At 40.0% G+C, this 17,739-nt stretch overlaps 1 protein-coding gene across 5 annotated transcripts in view; it reads right to left on the minus strand.

Moving 5' to 3' along the window:
* Window positions 1-8,232: 8,232 nt before the first annotated feature.
* The window catches only part of LOC122872200 (protein SON), a 78,353-nt gene continuing 68,846 nt past the window's right edge, over window positions 8,233-17,739 (minus strand). For 4 of the 5 annotated variants that reach the window (XM_044188114.1, XM_044188115.1, XM_044188117.1 and 1 more), the window contains 3 exons: window positions 13,961-14,076; window positions 12,072-12,173; window positions 8,233-9,000 (listed from right to left, as the gene is read on the minus strand). In XM_044188114.1, the coding sequence (XP_044044049.1) occupies window positions 8,923-9,000; window positions 12,072-12,173; window positions 13,961-14,076 (296 nt within the window). In that variant the 3' untranslated portion in view covers window positions 8,233-8,922. Of the gene's footprint in view, window positions 9,001-12,071; window positions 12,174-13,960; window positions 14,077-17,739 lie in introns of those variants that run through there. The other variant, XR_006377049.1, reaches the window with a different exon arrangement.

Genomic DNA, 17,739 nt, shown 5'->3' on the forward strand with positions numbered 1-17,739 from the left:
AATCCGGTCCGTAGTCTTCCCGGGGTCCACACAAAAACAAAAACAATAAAAAAAGAAAACAATTTAAAATCACACAAACAAAATAACACGAAACCAAATATAAATTATACGTGAAACTACTCTACACATGAAACAATAAGTAAATAAATAAAAATGAACAAAAAGGTTCCAAAACAGCAATAATAAAAACATCTATGTGAGAATCATCAGTTTTTGTTTTAGTGACTTTTTAAAAGTAAATCTGTTTTTGATCTCTCTGATGGAGGGAGCATATTCCAGGCAGAAGAAGCTCTATAAAAACATCAACACAAGATAAAGCCATCATACTGATGTGTTATATAGGCCTACCCATGACAAAAATCAGTATGTACTAGTTTTTCAAAAAAGAAATGTGGTGTATTATTCCAGATTGTCATGGACACGCCAGGCTTCCCAACCCCACAACGTACTCCCTCACCAGAATTCTAATCAAGACACCTGTTGCCAATTACACACCTGCTCTCCATCTGCATCACTCCAGCCCCAGTAAAAAACACACCACTCACCCTGCAAGACGTTTTGGACGCCAACCTTTGAAAAGAGTGCTTTCTCCTCTCCTGCCATGTGCGTGCGTGCGTGCGTGCGTGCGTGCGTTTGTGCGTGCGTGCGTGCGTTTGTGCGTTTGTTTGTTTGTTGTTCGTTCGTTCGTTCGTTCGTTCTGATCTCCAACCCCGCTAAGCAAAGGACGGTATCAGTAGCCATTCTCCATCATTCTACTCACTGCTTGTTTTCATCTTGTACAATAAAACCAGCTGTGTCCCCATCTTGGTGTCTCCGGCCTACTCTGTCCGTAACACAGATGCAGTTTGCATGAATAACAGAAGACTATATTGTAATAATTTGATTTGATTGCCTGTGTTGTGCAATTTTAGGGACTGTAGGGGGGAAAAAAACAAGGACCTAATCAAATTAAGTTATTAGTGGATTACAGCACAGAGTAGACAGGTATGCAGGTAAGAGGTGAGGTTAGGGATACGTAATAGGATGAATACTGGCTAGGGCTACTGTCCTTTGTCTTACTTTTCCGTAGATGATGCACGGAGATGGGGAGAACACGCTGGAGTGGCCCGGGGGCTGGACATGTGTGGAGCTGGGAACCTCGAGCGGACAGCCCAGGGGCTGGACATGTGTGGAGCTCATCTCATGAGGTCCACGACAAAGATCAAAACCATCTGGAGGCCTGGCGGAATGCCAGCAGCACAGGAGTAGAGTAGAGAGGTACACGCTGGAGTAGAATGGGGAAGTCTTACGAAGTCAGAAGTGGCTGATAGTGGAGCCTGGCGTGTCTGTGACAGCTATATGTCTATTTGGAATGGAAGGTAGTGTGGAGATTCTCAAGTTAATGCATTTAGCATTGTTTATGGACACCACACCTTATATGATGTCCATTGCAAAGAAGTATCAGATATCATAACTTGCATGGATGTTGGATTTTGGACTTTGCCTGCTCCCTATCTGAATTGTTTTGTCTCTGTTGGACTGCCTGAAATCCGTGTAAGCCTTTTGTGTTTTCTTATCATTAAATCGTTGATCTGCACCTGCTCTGCCTACATGTCTGCATTTTGGGTCATACTCCTGTTTTCCTGGTTCCCCTGCTTGACAGACTCCAACACTCATACTCACATCCTCCTGATGGGATGTGATGTTTCTGGGTGGTCAGTAAGTGAATCATTCAAATGTGCAACTTTCTGATTGGTAAGCTTTAAAGACATGGATCATGTGTCATTATGTTTTTGCTACGCGGAACACCTGTCTACCAAAACTTTCCTACTACCTAGTTTCTGGTACCAGGGCGACTCCTGGTACCGGTGCGCTCATCTTCTGTCTCACAAAAACAACTCTGTTTATGTAAGCCTTTGTAGAGAAAATTTTGCTCAGTTTGGGGAAATATAGCGTTAATCAGAATTATTTCGCAGAACCACTTTAACTATTCGTCCAGTGACATGATCTCAGCGACAGCATAATAACACTAATAAACCATTTCTTTTGTTGTCAAGAGTGTCTATAATGCAAAAATTAGCTTTGGGAAGGAATTAACCTGAACTCAGGTAGAAAGAAGAAGAAGAAAAAGGAATCAGATATGTAAAGTGACTGAAAGTAAGTTACAGAAAACAAAGGCAACAACTTTATACGTAAAACATTTATTACTCTCACTACTAACAAAGAATGACCCAACCCTTAACTACTAGATAAACAAATGAATGGATACATGCAACCAGGAATAAATGTAATGAATGCAGCGAATGAAGCCATGAATAAAAAGACAATTAATGTGTGAAATGAGGACCATTTTGTATTGGATGACGCAGTGAAGGATTATTTTGGCAAGCTGTATTAACTTGTGTAAACACAGGAAACCACTAAGAGGATAAACCTTTAATGTTGACCTGTGAAATTTACCTCAATGCACCATTTAGCAGTTGAGAGGTTATTGGGAAGCACGAATTAAATACTCCTATCAATAATATATAGCATCAACCCCAATATCACAGGAAAAGTAAAGTTTCACCTGGGGGTTCTGACGGCCAGGGAAGTTGCTCTGGAGGGGGAAAGAGCAGCAGTGCTGTTCCTCGCGTGTGCAAGCTCTCTAGCATTCTCGGATGCACTCAGTCCCACGTTGCAGCTTGGCCAGCTGACATGTTTGTTTCTTTTTTTTCTCTCTCTCGTTCCAATCAAGGTTAATCGGAGTGGCTTTGCACGCGTGGTGCTTATATAAACATGTGGTGGCCACGCACTGATTAGCAACACAAGTGATGTGTCTTAAAGAGTATCCACATCAGCTGCCCCCATGGGGCTCAGTCCCCATAAGTATAAAATATGTAGGGTGGAGAGATAGTCTTTCCACTCAGAGAACCTAGGTTACACATGTAACCTTCCGATCTTACCCTCTCTTTTGATTTGCACATCAAAGAAATCACCAAGACCACCTTTGTTCACTCACACAACATAGCTAACATTCTATGTTTTTCATCAATGGCTGATGCACGCCTTTGTATCCAGGATACTGTCATGCTGATTTTCCATATATTCAAAAAGAAAACCCCCAGCACGCTTCCATTATATTCTGTTAACTACTATCCCATACCCCTTCTAAGATGTTGCATCCTTAATATTTGTCAGAATATTATGCCAGATTTGGCTAGTTTTGCTTTGGCCATTCATATTTTCCCTGGCAATCAAATTTTCAAAAGAAGCAGTCTCTGTCATGAGGTCTACTTTCCAAGGATTCAAGGGTTAAAATGTTTATCTGTACTAGACAAGGCTGAGGATATACAAAGGTCAGAAGACAGCGTTCACCATCCTATTGGCCTGAAGAAAGAAGCTTTTTCTGAGGCTTTCTGATTTGAACTTGTGGCTAGAAAGGTATTTGCCAGAGTAAACAAACTGAAATAGTCTGTCGCTGGGGTGGCGAGGATCCTTTATAAGTTAACAGTAACAGTAATTTAACACATAATCATTCCAGAACACAATGTTTAGAAAAAACATTGCTTATTAGAAAACTGTCCCTGCACAGTTTCTAGAGTCAAGTGAGATTAGGTATAGCTTAGACTGATTACACTCACACACAGGTCCTTTGCACTATAGATGCTGTAAAGTTAAAGGTCCAGTGTATAACATTTAGGAGGAGCTATTGGCAGAAATTGAATATAATACTTATAAGTATGTGTAGGAGAATCAGCTACTTTAATTAAATAATTAAACTTTAATACACTCATTAAGGGGCACCACCCGGTTATCTGGGAAAACAAAAACAAATAAATTAATTAATAAATTATTCGACCATTAAATTGATCACTTAAGAAGGATTGAACTCTTTTTGAAAGATTGACCTTGTCTTCTGCTTCAAAGAAAACATAGACAACTTCTTACTAATTAATTTATTTATAGTCAAATGCCTAATAACTGAATAAATGAAGGATTAATAAGATATATGATAAAGAAATTAACAAACACAAGAGATGAAATAGCAAATATTCAGTGATGAAATAAACCTGATCTTATTGGCAATAGTGAGGTGAGGTATATCTCTCTGGTGGTCTTGTTTCAGGGCAGGCCAAGCCGCTGCTTGCACAGTGCTCTGAGAGATGCAGGATTCTTCGGTTCAAACCTTGTTGTGTTAGAACACAGACGTGTTGTCCAGGCTTGGCTTGTCGAATAAAATATCTCTGGCTACACTAACTTCTTCAGCTAGGCTTGAGTAACTTTAAAATGAAATAACATTGCAAAAATTGCGAGGCTTAGTAGTAAAGTTAAAAAAATATAAAAGTCAAAAGAAACAACTCTTCAGTTTAAACTGAGGCATTCAGCCAGACAACAGCCAGACGACAGCCAGACAACAGCCAGGCAACCAGCCAGGCAACCAGCCAGACTCCCAGCTCGCCAGTCACCAGCCAGACTCCTGGCCCGCCAGTCATCAGCCTGCACACCGGCCTTACTTCCTGTCTTTGTTTGCTTTCCCTCCAGTTTCAATTGTTGGCCCTTCCTTGATTGTTTGCACCTGTGTCTCATGGCTCACCTCCCCCAGGGTATTTAGTCCAGTTCTCTTTCTTTGTTCAGGGTCGGATCATTGTGATTCCTGTCTGGTGCTGTTCCTGTCTTGTGTGTGCCGCCGTTTGGTGCATTTTTGGTTGTACCTGGTTCCTGTGCCCAGTTCCCTGGCATTCTTACCATGAGTCTGTTTTGTATTCTTTATCTCCCTTGGACCGTGTGTGGAGTGTGGATTTAGAACCATCTCCTTTGCTGCATGAATTTGACTGCACCTAGTCCCCTTGAGGCATCATCATCAGAATTGTCCTTACTGCTTACATGTCTCCATTGAGACAAATCTGTTGTCACGAATCAATGAAACTCTGACTACATAGGTCTTAAACCTAGTGTGGTTATTTCTAATATACTTATATCACTATATAGCACTGTTTGGCTATCCATCCAGAAGACTGAGGGTTTTAATCAAGGTGTAATTCTTTCCTCAGCATTTGTCTGCCTTCACCAACAGTGCTGCAGCCGCTAGCTCCAGTTGTGGTACTGTGATGTGCTTCAACGGAAGGACTCTGGATTTTCCTGGGCCAAAAGTAACGTGCACAACATCCTGAATGTTAACTTGCCTGATGTAACTCACTGAGCCATAGCCACTTTCACTGCCGTCAGCAAAGTGATGCAATTGTGCACATTTTGGTGTTCCATAGCTCTTACAATGTGCAACATTGAAGCTTTCTAAACTGTCTATCCATTCTATCCACTGAATCTCTCTTGTAGCAACTGCTTGGCCTGGAGAATGAGAGGAGCATGAAAGCCAAGTGGATCAAAGATAGAGCTTACGACAAAGTATGCCTCTTTGGGTATGTGGCCTCTGGCTGAGATGAATGTTGAACTGGAAATGGTCAGTATCCACCCACCACTGCAGTCCCAGTGCTCTTTTAATAGGGAGGCTATCTTTGTTGAGATCCAAGAATTGAGGAGCATGACAATCCAATCCAATCCAAGAATTGTTTACACAACTCCAATGTGTGTCTACAACTACAAAAGAGACAAGAGGGTTCAGGCTCTTTTTCTTTTTGGGAAATAGCACCACCTGCAAACAGCTTTTGACTAGCCTTTGAGCTTGGCCTTGTGTAAACTGTATAAGGAACTGCAATCTGTCTCTGTTTTATCATATTTTCAAACGAGCAAATAAATTACTTATACTCCAGAATTTGTCTATCAAAGAGTGGAATGTTTCCTTGTGGTAGTGTAGACAGAAGTTGCTGTTTTGCAAGAATCCTTGTCCAATTGTTTTGATTCTCCAGAATTTTGATCATGTAGTTTTCCTGCGCTGAGCTGAATTTTCCATTGTGGCAGAGTTGATTGTGTGTCTTGGGCTGACTGGGAAATCACAGGGGGTATGACAGAGGGAGAACTATGCGCTAAGGCCTGTTGCGGGTGGGCATTCCTGCTGGCCCTAGGTTTGACAACAGAATGAATTTGATGATATGCACCTAAGTCAAAAAGGGGAAAATGAACCTGAACACTTGCCTTGCTCCTAACTACTGGAGCATTCTTAGCATAAAGATAAAGCAAACTCCCCATCTTTTCATGCAGTTGTGCATCTGTAGCTGCATTTCTTGCAGCTTAGAAGCTTTGGCCATTAAAGCTGCAATCACTGTCTCTGCACTAATGCGTAAGGATGAAGAGGATGTGCTGGACCTAACTGACCTAACAGATTGCATATCTACATCACTCAGACCCCCGTTTACATTTGTATTCTCATCCTCAAGTGGAAATTCTCCTGTATGAGTGACATGAGTGACAAAAGAGAAGACTTTAGCTAAGCTGAGTTTTTTTTGTGGCTGAAATCATTAGTGGATAATCACCTGAAAATAAAAATTGTTGTTTTCATTACTTTGTAGATAAAAACGGCTTATTCTAGAGGGAGCAGGTGCCCTTCCACGGAGACCACCATGTTGCACTGCCATTTTCTACAGTAGCCCAGAACAGACAAACCAAACACGGCTCTAGATAGGGCCTTTTGTGTTTTTCGCGAGTTTCACGGCCACCATAGTTTCTCCTACACACTTGGAACAGGATGAGGTGAGAAGTATTCAAATGGTTGCAAACTGCAATTTAGATGCCACTAAATCCTACACACTGCTCCTTTTTAAGGTGAATATTATATGTGTATATATATAAGGCTGGTGTTCTTCATTTTTAGTATCGTCAGCAAATCCAATGAAAAGACCAAAACCAACAATGTGTTCGCTGTCTGTGGCTCTCAGCACCAAGCCCATTGGTTCCTACTGAAGAAGTACACTTTTAAAAATGGCTCACAAATATGTAGTTTCATTTTTTTTTTCAAAAAGCTCAGTAATTTCCTAAGATGGTCAGTAGTTTTTAATAAACATTACTCAAACAGGAGGAAATAGTACATTTGTTGAGGACTATTTTCAACAGTGGATAAATACACATTTTGGGTGCTTCACCTTTGTCCCTGACATTATGGATAAAAGGAGAAACAACAGATCATGAAGAAAAATCGTTCTGATGAATGGTTCCTTTGTTCCAAAACAAAACCACGTAGCAGTGGCATCAACATGCTAATCTTTATTCATATCAGAATCAGAAATACTTTATTGATTCTGATTCTGATATGAATAAAGATTAGCATGTTGATGTTGATATGAAAAGTTCTCTCAGGTAAAAGGAATTACAATCAACAAAAATAATATGAAGGGGTTCTAAATGTATTCCAGTGACATTCATGAATATCATAAAAGCTCCCTTGCAGTATGGCTCACAGAGCGTATAAATCCCAAGACTCTGTATTGAGGGACAAAAAGTGTAAGAATCCACATATAAGAAAGACCATCACAATGTACAATAGCTATCACCCAGACCAGATTCTGTCTTGGTTACCCAAGGAGCGAGAAGACATGATATAAGTCAAATGAGAAGAACATTTGGTACTCTAGTGAGTATTTCTGGCAGCATGACAGTGTATGTGGCATTGAGGAACATGTCACCCGTCACCCTATCACACTGTGACTCACTGATGTGTTTTTAAAAGGTTTTGAACAACAGTGGAGCTCTATGGCACAGAGCTATATCAGGCTTTGGATACACACATAATACTTGTTAGTTGGCTCAGTTTATTGTTGGCTTTGGTCTTTTCATGGGATTTGGTGACTAAGAAAAATATGGAATTGTATCACTTATCCTTAAAGAGAATCTACAGTACTTGGAGAATGTTTTTTTTCCTCACTTCCCAGTGGTACAAAATGATCATAATATACGTGTGGTAATTTATCATATTTTTCATCAGCACAGAAGAGTAAATGATGCCTTTAAGCAAGTAGTGGACTGAATGGTGCAGGGAAAAAGCACTTGCAAACCACAGCAGATACCTGGCTTTAGTGCTCAGCAGTAGTGGCTGTGGCAGTGGGAAGACGGTGAGAGGTGATGTCATCGCACTAGCGACTCCTGCTGGTTGGTTAGGGTGCTTGTGTGCTGAGGGCAGGGATGTGGAGAAAACCTCCACATGCGGTCCCAGTGAGTCTCTTTACTGGTGAGTGAAAAGAAGCAGCTACCACAACTCTTGTGTGTACTGGACGACTGAAATGGTTGTCAGCACCCTCCCCAATCTTATGAACTTATGACTTTGGTGACACTCCAAAGCTTCGACAGGCATTGTTACCAAGAAACATAATGTGGCTTCCTCTATTACATAACATAAATATAATCTTTATTTGTTTACACATTTTTTAGTTAGTTCCATAAAGTTTAACAGGAGAAACATTTTGTTAGGAGGAGGCCAGGCCACAAATGTTAATATCAGGACAAACAGAAAAGTTGCTAACCAACAAGACAGTCATTTACAGATTAACTTTTAATTTAACAGCTGAACTTAGCTCTGCTTTGCTGTGACCAACAACAAAGCCATTGCAGAGAAACTCATTTTCTGGTCTAGGATTAGACTAAAGTATTGGTCAGCTAATATATATCAGGCTGAAATGCTACTGTATCATACATATCATCCAATTTTAACATGATGGAGACTCTTTCCCAATCCTAACAACCATATATTAAACATATTTGCAATCCTGTCATGAACATAGTGACTTTAAAAAAAAAAAGTGTGATCTTGTGGGTAAAAAATCAGTCACAAGTAGCTTTATTACAAAGATGCTTTGTCATCCAAAGCCAGACTGGCCTTCATGGTTCTCACTGTCATGTTTGTAGCATATTTATTCATTTCTTAGCATACAAATAAGCCACTAGAGTGGCAATGACGGACCGGTTATTTAATGGGACTCAAAAAATCCTTTCTTTCAGTGTCCCACAACTGAAGTGAAAATATAGTCAAACAGTTGAACTATGTAGAATCTGTCACTCCCACAATTGTGTGTATGTCTATGTAGAGAACAGGGGGCCAGTAGAAGCAGCAGTGAAGACAGGGCCAGTGTAGAGTCCTGGTCCATCAACAGGAACCTAGGAACAAAATAAAACACATTTGAATATAAACAATCATAAAATATTAGATTGATTCTATGCCTAACACGTCAAACACATTTTTAAAATGTACACCATGATTTTAAATGATAAGCAACACAAATTATGTGTTTAGTAAAGCCATTAGGACGCATTAACTCTGTTCTGGAATAATCTGAGGTGACATGCTGCACAAAGAATCTGGTCATTCACATGACAATAAAACTAGACCTATAATACGGCTCAAGACATTTAAGACTTTTTAAGACCTTTAGCGAGGTCTTAAAAAAGTGAGGCATCATTTACATTAACCACATTTTATGTTACATTTTCAAACATATCAAAACAGAAGAGATACATAATATCAAAGTCACTGTTAAACCCTGCTAAACATGCAGTTATCATGGCTGCTGGTTGTCATAGTTTCCATGAGTGCAGCAGTCAGAAAAAAACGACAAATCTTTCACTGTAAATAGAGTTTTAGACAATGATACAATAGGAGGTGACCAAACAAAGAACTGAAATCAGACTGTACAGTGTAAGCTACATGGCTTATTACAAACAGGTTTTAGCTGCTTTTAGGAGACAGACATCACTGTGCATTCAGTGTGGCATTGCAGTTCTTGACATATCTGTGTGAGCTGGCCTTATTTTTTTATTTAGTGAAATGACACATAACAGGTGAGACAAGACAGAAATTAATATATTGGGTGACATGACAAGGTTGACACGACATGCATTGAGTACATACAGCAACAGCAAAAAAAAAAAAGGTTAGGACTGATGTGGAGTGTGTGCGTTAGAGAGGGTGCAGGCCAGTCTGTTGTATAGGATTTCAAGTGTGTAGGTATGAGTGTGTATGCAAGTGTAGAGGAGCAGTAGGGGGAGTGGTAAAAAAAAAATGGTTGAGTGTATTAAGAACAATTACATGAATACATTTTTGCATATTTGAAAGAAAGAAAGAAGAAAAACATAAAATTGGGTAGGTGGAGGGATTTGGGAGGTTGAGTTTTCTGGGAGAGGTGGCCAGTAATTTTCTTTTTCAATTTTAATATTTTCACTTACGAATGAGGCAGAGGTTTCCCTTCCTTGGCCGCCCAGGCCCTTGGGAGGAAGCTGGCTGTTGGAGGTCACACCCCATCACTCATCCCGAACAGCCCCAAGACCCAGAGGGAGAGAGCCATAACAGCAGGCTCACATGTCCAATTAAAATGCCTCAGACATTTTATTTTGTTTGTTTGTCCTTGTATGTCTAAAATATAAGCTAATTTTACTTTTCAAGAACTTTTGTGGTTGCCTTGACAAGAACACAACGTTACAGTTCCACAAACATTCAGATTCCTTCACGCCTTTTAGTTCAACATTCAACAAAAAACAGTGAAGAGTACTCAAATTCAAATAGCTTTATTGGCATGACCATACCAAAATACAGTATCGTCGCCTGCTAGCTACCGATATGTCGGGGCTACTTAAGTATGGATTTATTAAACCTACTCAAACTGCTTACTGGTGCCAGAAACACAAAAGGTGGACTATGAAAAATTAAATGGCAACGAAAATTTAGGAGTAATGTACTGCGCTGTGTGCCACCAGTTTCCTCAACTAGCAGATAAATCTAGCTTGTTTTTCATTGGTAACAATGCCTTCAGGAAACACCACATCACAATTCATGGGAAAAGTGGATAACACGTATGGTGCAAGGCTGCACACCTTGCAGTTACATCACCTAAAAATACACCCATGGAGAGACCAATACGTCAAATGGGGAGTGGACAGCGGGAGAAAATGATTAAGATCTTCAACATCACATACTATTCTGTATGTAACGAAATCGGGCTTTCCCTGGGCTTATCGACCTCCATATCAAAAACAGCGTGGCGATGCATGGATAAGCAACCGACAAATTTAATTCTAATCTAGCTAGCTAGCTAGCTGCTCTACTTACTAGTGTTAGCAGTACGTTAACTATCTACCTCTTGCTCATATAACGTAGCTAAACCTAACCAGCTCTTAAGCTAACGTTTGCTACACACCGGGGTAGCGTTAGCTAGCTGGTTAGGTTTACATTATATGTGCAAGAGGTTAATATCTGCAAATGAAGGTACTGCTAATGCTAGTAAGTAGACCCGCTAGTTAGCTACCTAAATAAATCGGAAAAATAACGTAGCTACTCTATTCTACTGCTTTTTGTAATGTTTTTATTGCAAACATGACTGACACAGGAACAAGAGGGAGGTAGGGAGGGAGCAAGCGAGAGAGTTTGTATGAGGCAGAGGCATGGAGGGAAGGGGGTGTGAAAAAGATAGTTTGAACTGAGAGACTGTGAGAATTGTGAGAGAATATATGTACCATATGTTTACAAAGAACTTGAGTTTTCAATTTAAATAATTATAAAAAACATATATTCATTCTGTCAATGTATTTTGACAATTTGGCTACAGTTGGAAGTATGTATTATAGGTTTACTACTGCTTTTTCTAATGTTTTTATTGCACATAACTGGCACAATGCTAGGAGGGAGGAAGGGAGTGAGCAAGAGAGCGTGTATGAGGCAGAGGCATGTGAAAAAAATAGAGTGTGAACTAAGATGTGAGAGAATATATGTACCATATGTTTACAAAGAACTTGAATATAATACATTTTTCTATATTTTCTGTTAAGGTCTTCATTTATTGAAGTGTCACAGTTAAGGAAGGCTGTGTTAAGTGGCGTTAAATTTGCTTTTCTACTGTATTATTTAACATAAGTTTACATTTGGGCCACCAAATTTGCATTTCTTTATCAGTATTACAGCCCCACCAAAAAGGCTGTAGACTCTTAGCCTTGTTGTAAATGTTATTTCATGGATATATGAAGATGGTATTAATGGCATTTTGGAGTATTTAATGTACTTTTATGTACTGTATGTATATGTATTTTCTGTATGTATTTTAATGCTTGCTTTTATGGACCTGACTGCATGGGGAATATCCAAACAGAGACAATACAGGTAAAATAAAGTCAAATAGAATTATATTCCTTCTATGTTGGAGAAACTTGCTAACTGCTTGTATTATTATTTTTAATATTACCTCTCCCAGAGCCTGCAGGGCAACTGTAGCTGCCATGGCCTTGGCATGTTTCTTATTGGGACTAGCTGTCTGGGGTTGGTAATCCACACCATTCACTGTGACCTGGAGACAACACAATGGCATATATGGATGGATGATCAAATGTCAGAATTTAACCATCCGAAGATACAATAAATAAAAACAGTATGTGAATGAGAACAGACATTTAGAATAGGGGAAGGAAGCAAACCTCACACATTTATTTAAAAAGAGCTTACTGTTGCTGATTTTAAACTCAAATTCAATTAAATTTTATTTATATAGTGCCAATTCATAACAGAAGTTATCTCATTGCACTTTTCCTATAGAGCAGCAGTCTAGACTGTACTCTTTATAATATTATTTACCGAGACCCTACATATCTCACCATGAGCAAGCACTTGGCGACAGTGGCAAACTGTGTGAACTGTGTTGAGTTTCCAATCACACAGGGAGCTGGGAGGATTCAAGGGTGATAAGGGGTACTATAAAAACAGCCAGGAAGTGCATCTTCACTGCGCTCACTGTAAATGTAAATAACTGACTAACAATCCATTTTTGGCCTAATATGAATCTGATCAAATGGATTTAGCTAGTAAATAATGGCCCAAAATATACATACGCAGCATTTAGAAAATACACTGCAAATACAGAAAACATATTACAGCTGCAAATTAAACATGTTCATTTGTAGTTTTTTTTGTCACTGCAAAGTCAGGTGGTCAGATCCTCAAATGTATCACAGAGCCTGTCGCTGCTGACTCATTTAGCTATCCTGAGGAAGGTGTAAGTATCTGACAAACAGTAATGTACTGTTTGCCTCAAACAGGTGCTCTAACCATTAAAGATATAAGTTTGGCGGGGAGAGGACAGAACCACTGAATATAGCTCTCTCCCGTACCAACAATACAGGTGTTGGTCTTATTCTTAGTATGTCTTACAATTTATAATTACAGACTATTGAAAGATTCTACTTTTGTTGTAGAGCAGTGTTAGACAACTGTCCACCATATGTAATGATTGTTTGACCTTTCAGTTCATTGGAAATTATTTTTAGCCATGCTAGTGGCATGGTAATGTCAGTCTGTTGCTTGTTCCGTCCACCACTTTGGTCTAGACTGAAATATCTTAACAGCTATTGGATGCATTTCCATGACATTTTGTACAGACATTTATAGTGCTGAGAGGATGAAGCCTGACAACATTGGTGATCATCTGAATTTTCCTCTTGCGCCACCAACAGGTCAAAGTTTTCACTTATCCTGCAAAATATGGACTGGGACAAAGTGTGGTAAAGACATTCATGGTTTCCAGACAATGAATCCTACTGACTTTGGTGATCCCCTGACTTTTCCTCTAGCGCCACAATGAGGTTGACATTTGGTGATCCCCTGACCATCAGGTCAAAATTTGTATATATCCAATAATTTAGTTTATGACCAAATACCTTCAAAACTAATGACATTCACATCAGCCTTAGCTGTACTTTGTGTTCAGTGCTAATTGGCAATTGTTGGAATGCTAACACGCTAACCTAACATGTTGAAAATGGTAAACATTATACCTGCTTAGCATCAGCATGTTAGCATTGTCTTTGTGATCATGTTACCATGCTGATATTAGCATTTAGTTAAAAGCATTGCTGTGCCTTATTACAGGCTCCCTCAGCTACGAGCATGGCTGTAGACTCTTATTGTCAAATGAAGGAAGAAAGTAAAACAAAATTAAAGCTTTGAGAATTTTTTCAAATCTGATATGGAACTCAGATGAAGAGATGCAGAAGCTTTAAACAGTGTGGACAAACCTCTAAAGGTCGAACATGCAACTACCTAATGAAAAGGAGTAAGACTGACCAACAGAATCAAACCCACCTTGAAGAGGAAATTCTTGCGGTGGTCGGGACCACTGTGATGAACCATGACAAAGTCTGGCTGCATTATCCGTCTCTTGTTACACAACTCAATGAGAGCAGACACTGGATGCTTCCCTGTACACAGATAAAAGGGCAGAATAAGATGAAGGGGCACACAAGCATCCCACAGAACCAGGGATAATCTGTAGGAGTTGAACTGATAAATCGAATATTCATTCATGTCATTCACATTAATGTTGATCAAGGCTAACAATAAAAATGGTCATTATAACCTCGTGAGACTGGATGTGTATTTGGGTACTGGCTAGGGGTGGATGATGAATCATTTCTACACTGAAATCACAATTTGAAAGACTGCAATTTTCAAATTACAAGGAGTGTGTGTTAACAAGCCAGTTAAAGTTTAAGCTGCCAAATTTGGATTTTGCCGGCTATAGAGACAGTTGTATTTACAAGTTCAAGTTTATTTGTTGCATTTGTTACTTCTAGACTGGATTATTGCAATTAAAGTAGTTGTAATTAAACCTCTTCTTAAAAAGCCCACTCTTAATCCAGGGGTTTTAGCCAACTATAGATGTATATCTAACCTCCCCTTTCTCTCTAAAATCCTTGATAAAGCAGTCGCCAATCAGTTGCGTGACTTTCTACATAACAGTTTATTTGAGGATTTCAGTCAGGATTTGCATCGTAGCACAGAGACAGCACTGGTGAAAGGACCCTTTCAAGGACACTTCAACAAATGGGCTGGGGGAAGCCGGGATCGAACCATATACCTTCCAATTAGTGGACGACCTGCTCTACCTCTAAGCCACAGCCACCCAGCCATATGGATGATACCCAATTATATCTATCGATCCAGATTAAACTAATCAGTTAGCTAAACTTCAAGCATGTCTTAAGGACATAAAAGGATGACCTGCAATTTTCTGATGTTAAACTCTGACAAAACTGACTACTATTATTGTTTTATTAATATTAATATTACCACTACCATTACATTATTATTATTTTAAAATTGTATGTGGAATTTGCATTGTGCAACTGTATACTCTCTGTATTCTCTGTGTTTTTAGACAACTTTAAAACTGGTAATTTTAACATTTGTTGTGGAGTCCCACAAGGCTCATGTTGGAGAAATTTGGGCTCCTCTGAGTAGTTTTATGGGTGTAATAGAATTTATGACACTTTGACTAACATAACAAACAAAATATTTCAAGTCAAATCCATCTTGTCTCAGTCAGACACTGAACTGGTTCATGCATTTAACACCTCCAGGCTAGACTACTGTAATGCCTTTCTTGCTGGACTCCCCAAAAAGACTGTGGGACAGCTCCAGCTCATTCAAAATGCTGCAGCCAGAGTACTCACTGGGACAAGAAAAACTAAACATATTACTCCTGATCACTTCACTGGCTTCCGATAAATACAGATGTAATTTCAAACGATTGCTCACTGTTTAGAAATCACGTAATGGGCTAGCTCTTAAATATATCTCTGATCTGCCCACTGTTGACAAACCCTCCAGATTAACTAATGCTTCCATCGCTCTCTCTCTTTTTGGTTATGTTTGGGTGGGTATGTTTATGTTGGTATGTGGGCAGGGGATGATTTTATGAATTTGTTGTTTTTTTTTTCAATATGTATTTACATATTTACCCAAGGGCTATACCTTGAAATAAACAACCAAAAAAAAAAGTATTATTTACCTCTAAAGACCCATAATGTAATTTGGTTAACAGGTGTCCATTTGGAGTCTCCAAATGGCCATTTGGAAATCCACCTGGACATTACCCTACAAAAAACATTGCTAAATACTCGGCTAGTTTAATTTTATAACAAAATAGAGGTGATTTGGCAGCACATTAACACAGAAATCAGAGAGCTTGATGTTGACTTCTGTCCACCTTCAGCACTAACCCACTTTAGTGAAATATCTATAACCCCTGGAATGCACTGTTGCACTTTCAAAATCATCCACCTACCCTTCTGACGGCATTCCCGCATGGTTTTTAAAAGTTGTATTTCAGATGGTCGGTCTGGATATTTTAGTCATTATGAACTGCTCTCTGCCATTTTCCCCTCCAATGTCGAACATGTCCGCATGCATTTTTCGGCAAATGGATGGCGAGTACTTCTGTTTGGGGAAATTGCTCAGAAACCCTGTTCTTGTCAATATCGCTAGGAAACCTATACATCCTCTGATTGCCCTAGGTCTCTCGTTTGTGGTTGTGAAGCTTCATGAGGCTGTGATTATCCTAGAGGTCACAATAGGTCATTTTATACAAGTGAGGTTAAGTTTAAAAAAATGGTCTCACTACAATGAAGTGGCTACTATGGAGACTAACATCATCACACATGAATAAAATTGGGCTCAATGAGTCCACAAGAGTCTCAGCCTAAATTTGTAGTGTAATTTAGTCCCCTTCCCAACAAGTTAGCATGACATGGTTGGTACCAATGGATGCCTTAGGTTCTAGTTTCATATGATATCAGTATCGTCACTCTAGCTTTAAAACTGAGCCTGCTACAGCTTTTGAAAGACAGTAATGTCGGCCGAGGACATGGACGTCCTAGTGGAGTTTAAGAGGTTAAAGAGGAAACTGAGATAGGCCAAAAACAACTACAGGGAGAAGATTGCGGCCAAAATGGGACAGAACGGTGCAAAGAAGGTGTGGAATGGGATGAAGTGAATGACTGCCTCGAGCGTACAAGGGAACCCAGAATTTACTAATGAGCTGAACCTATTTTTCATTAGGTGTGACACAACCCCCACCCCCCATTCACACTCTGCTCTCCTCCCCGCAATAGAAAACATCAAGAACATGGCTACCTCCCCTTCTCTCAGTATATCCCAAGCGGCAACCTCCAGGGGCTGAAAAATTAAGCCAAGCCAAAGCGGATGTGCCAAAAACTGCAGCTCCTCAAATGGCCACTTAAGGCTGGCTCCAAAAGCGGGTCAGTCCCCATAGAACCCCATGATAAAATGCCCAACTTTACAGCAGAAATAAACATGTTTACAGCCTTGTACAAAAAACGGTTTTCATCTCTATAGCTAATTTCCTCCTTCATGACAATTTTGAGGGACTATAACTCGCCCATTTAAATTATATTAAGTTATACACAATTAAGGATGTGGCCGCTTTGAGTGACAGGTGGGTGCCCTCTCAGGTGGCTAGCCGCTAGGTGGTTCAGCAACCAGGCTTCATTTGACCCGCCTCAGCTCCACCTCTTTGCCCATTTTTGGATTAGCCGGAGTCAGGCACTGCCAAAATGGCGACGGCCGGAGTTGCTGGGACGGCTCTTCAGAAACCTATGGGTGACATCACGTACACTACGTCCATGTTTTGTACAGTCTATGGTCTTCAGAGGTAATCAGAGGTTAGCCCCCCTTGTCTTACAGCCCCCCTCGACCGAACATTTCAGTGACATTGGATGCCCCCCCGCCTCTGAGGTTGTGATAAGCAACACCAGTAACTCAAGTAACTGTAACTCAAGTAACTGGACTGGCGCCATTCCTCTTCACTCTTACACCACAGACTTCCGTTTTAACTCAGGTTCCTGCCACCTTCAAAAGTTTTCCGACGACTCCTCAATTGTTTGATGCATCAACAAGGACGATGAGGAGGAGTAAAGAGGACTGATAGAGAGCTTTGTCACATGACAACAATCACCTGAAGTTCAATATCAGCAAGACCAAAGAGTTGGTGGTGGACTACCAGAGAAACAGGAGGCCCCCTGTCCCAGTTATCATCCAGGGAGAAGAAGTGGAGGGCGTGG

This window comes from Siniperca chuatsi, linkage group LG24 (genome assembly GCF_020085105.1).
Source record: "Siniperca chuatsi isolate FFG_IHB_CAS linkage group LG24, ASM2008510v1, whole genome shotgun sequence".
NCBI classification, from domain to species: domain Eukaryota; kingdom Metazoa; phylum Chordata; class Actinopteri; order Centrarchiformes; family Sinipercidae; genus Siniperca; species Siniperca chuatsi.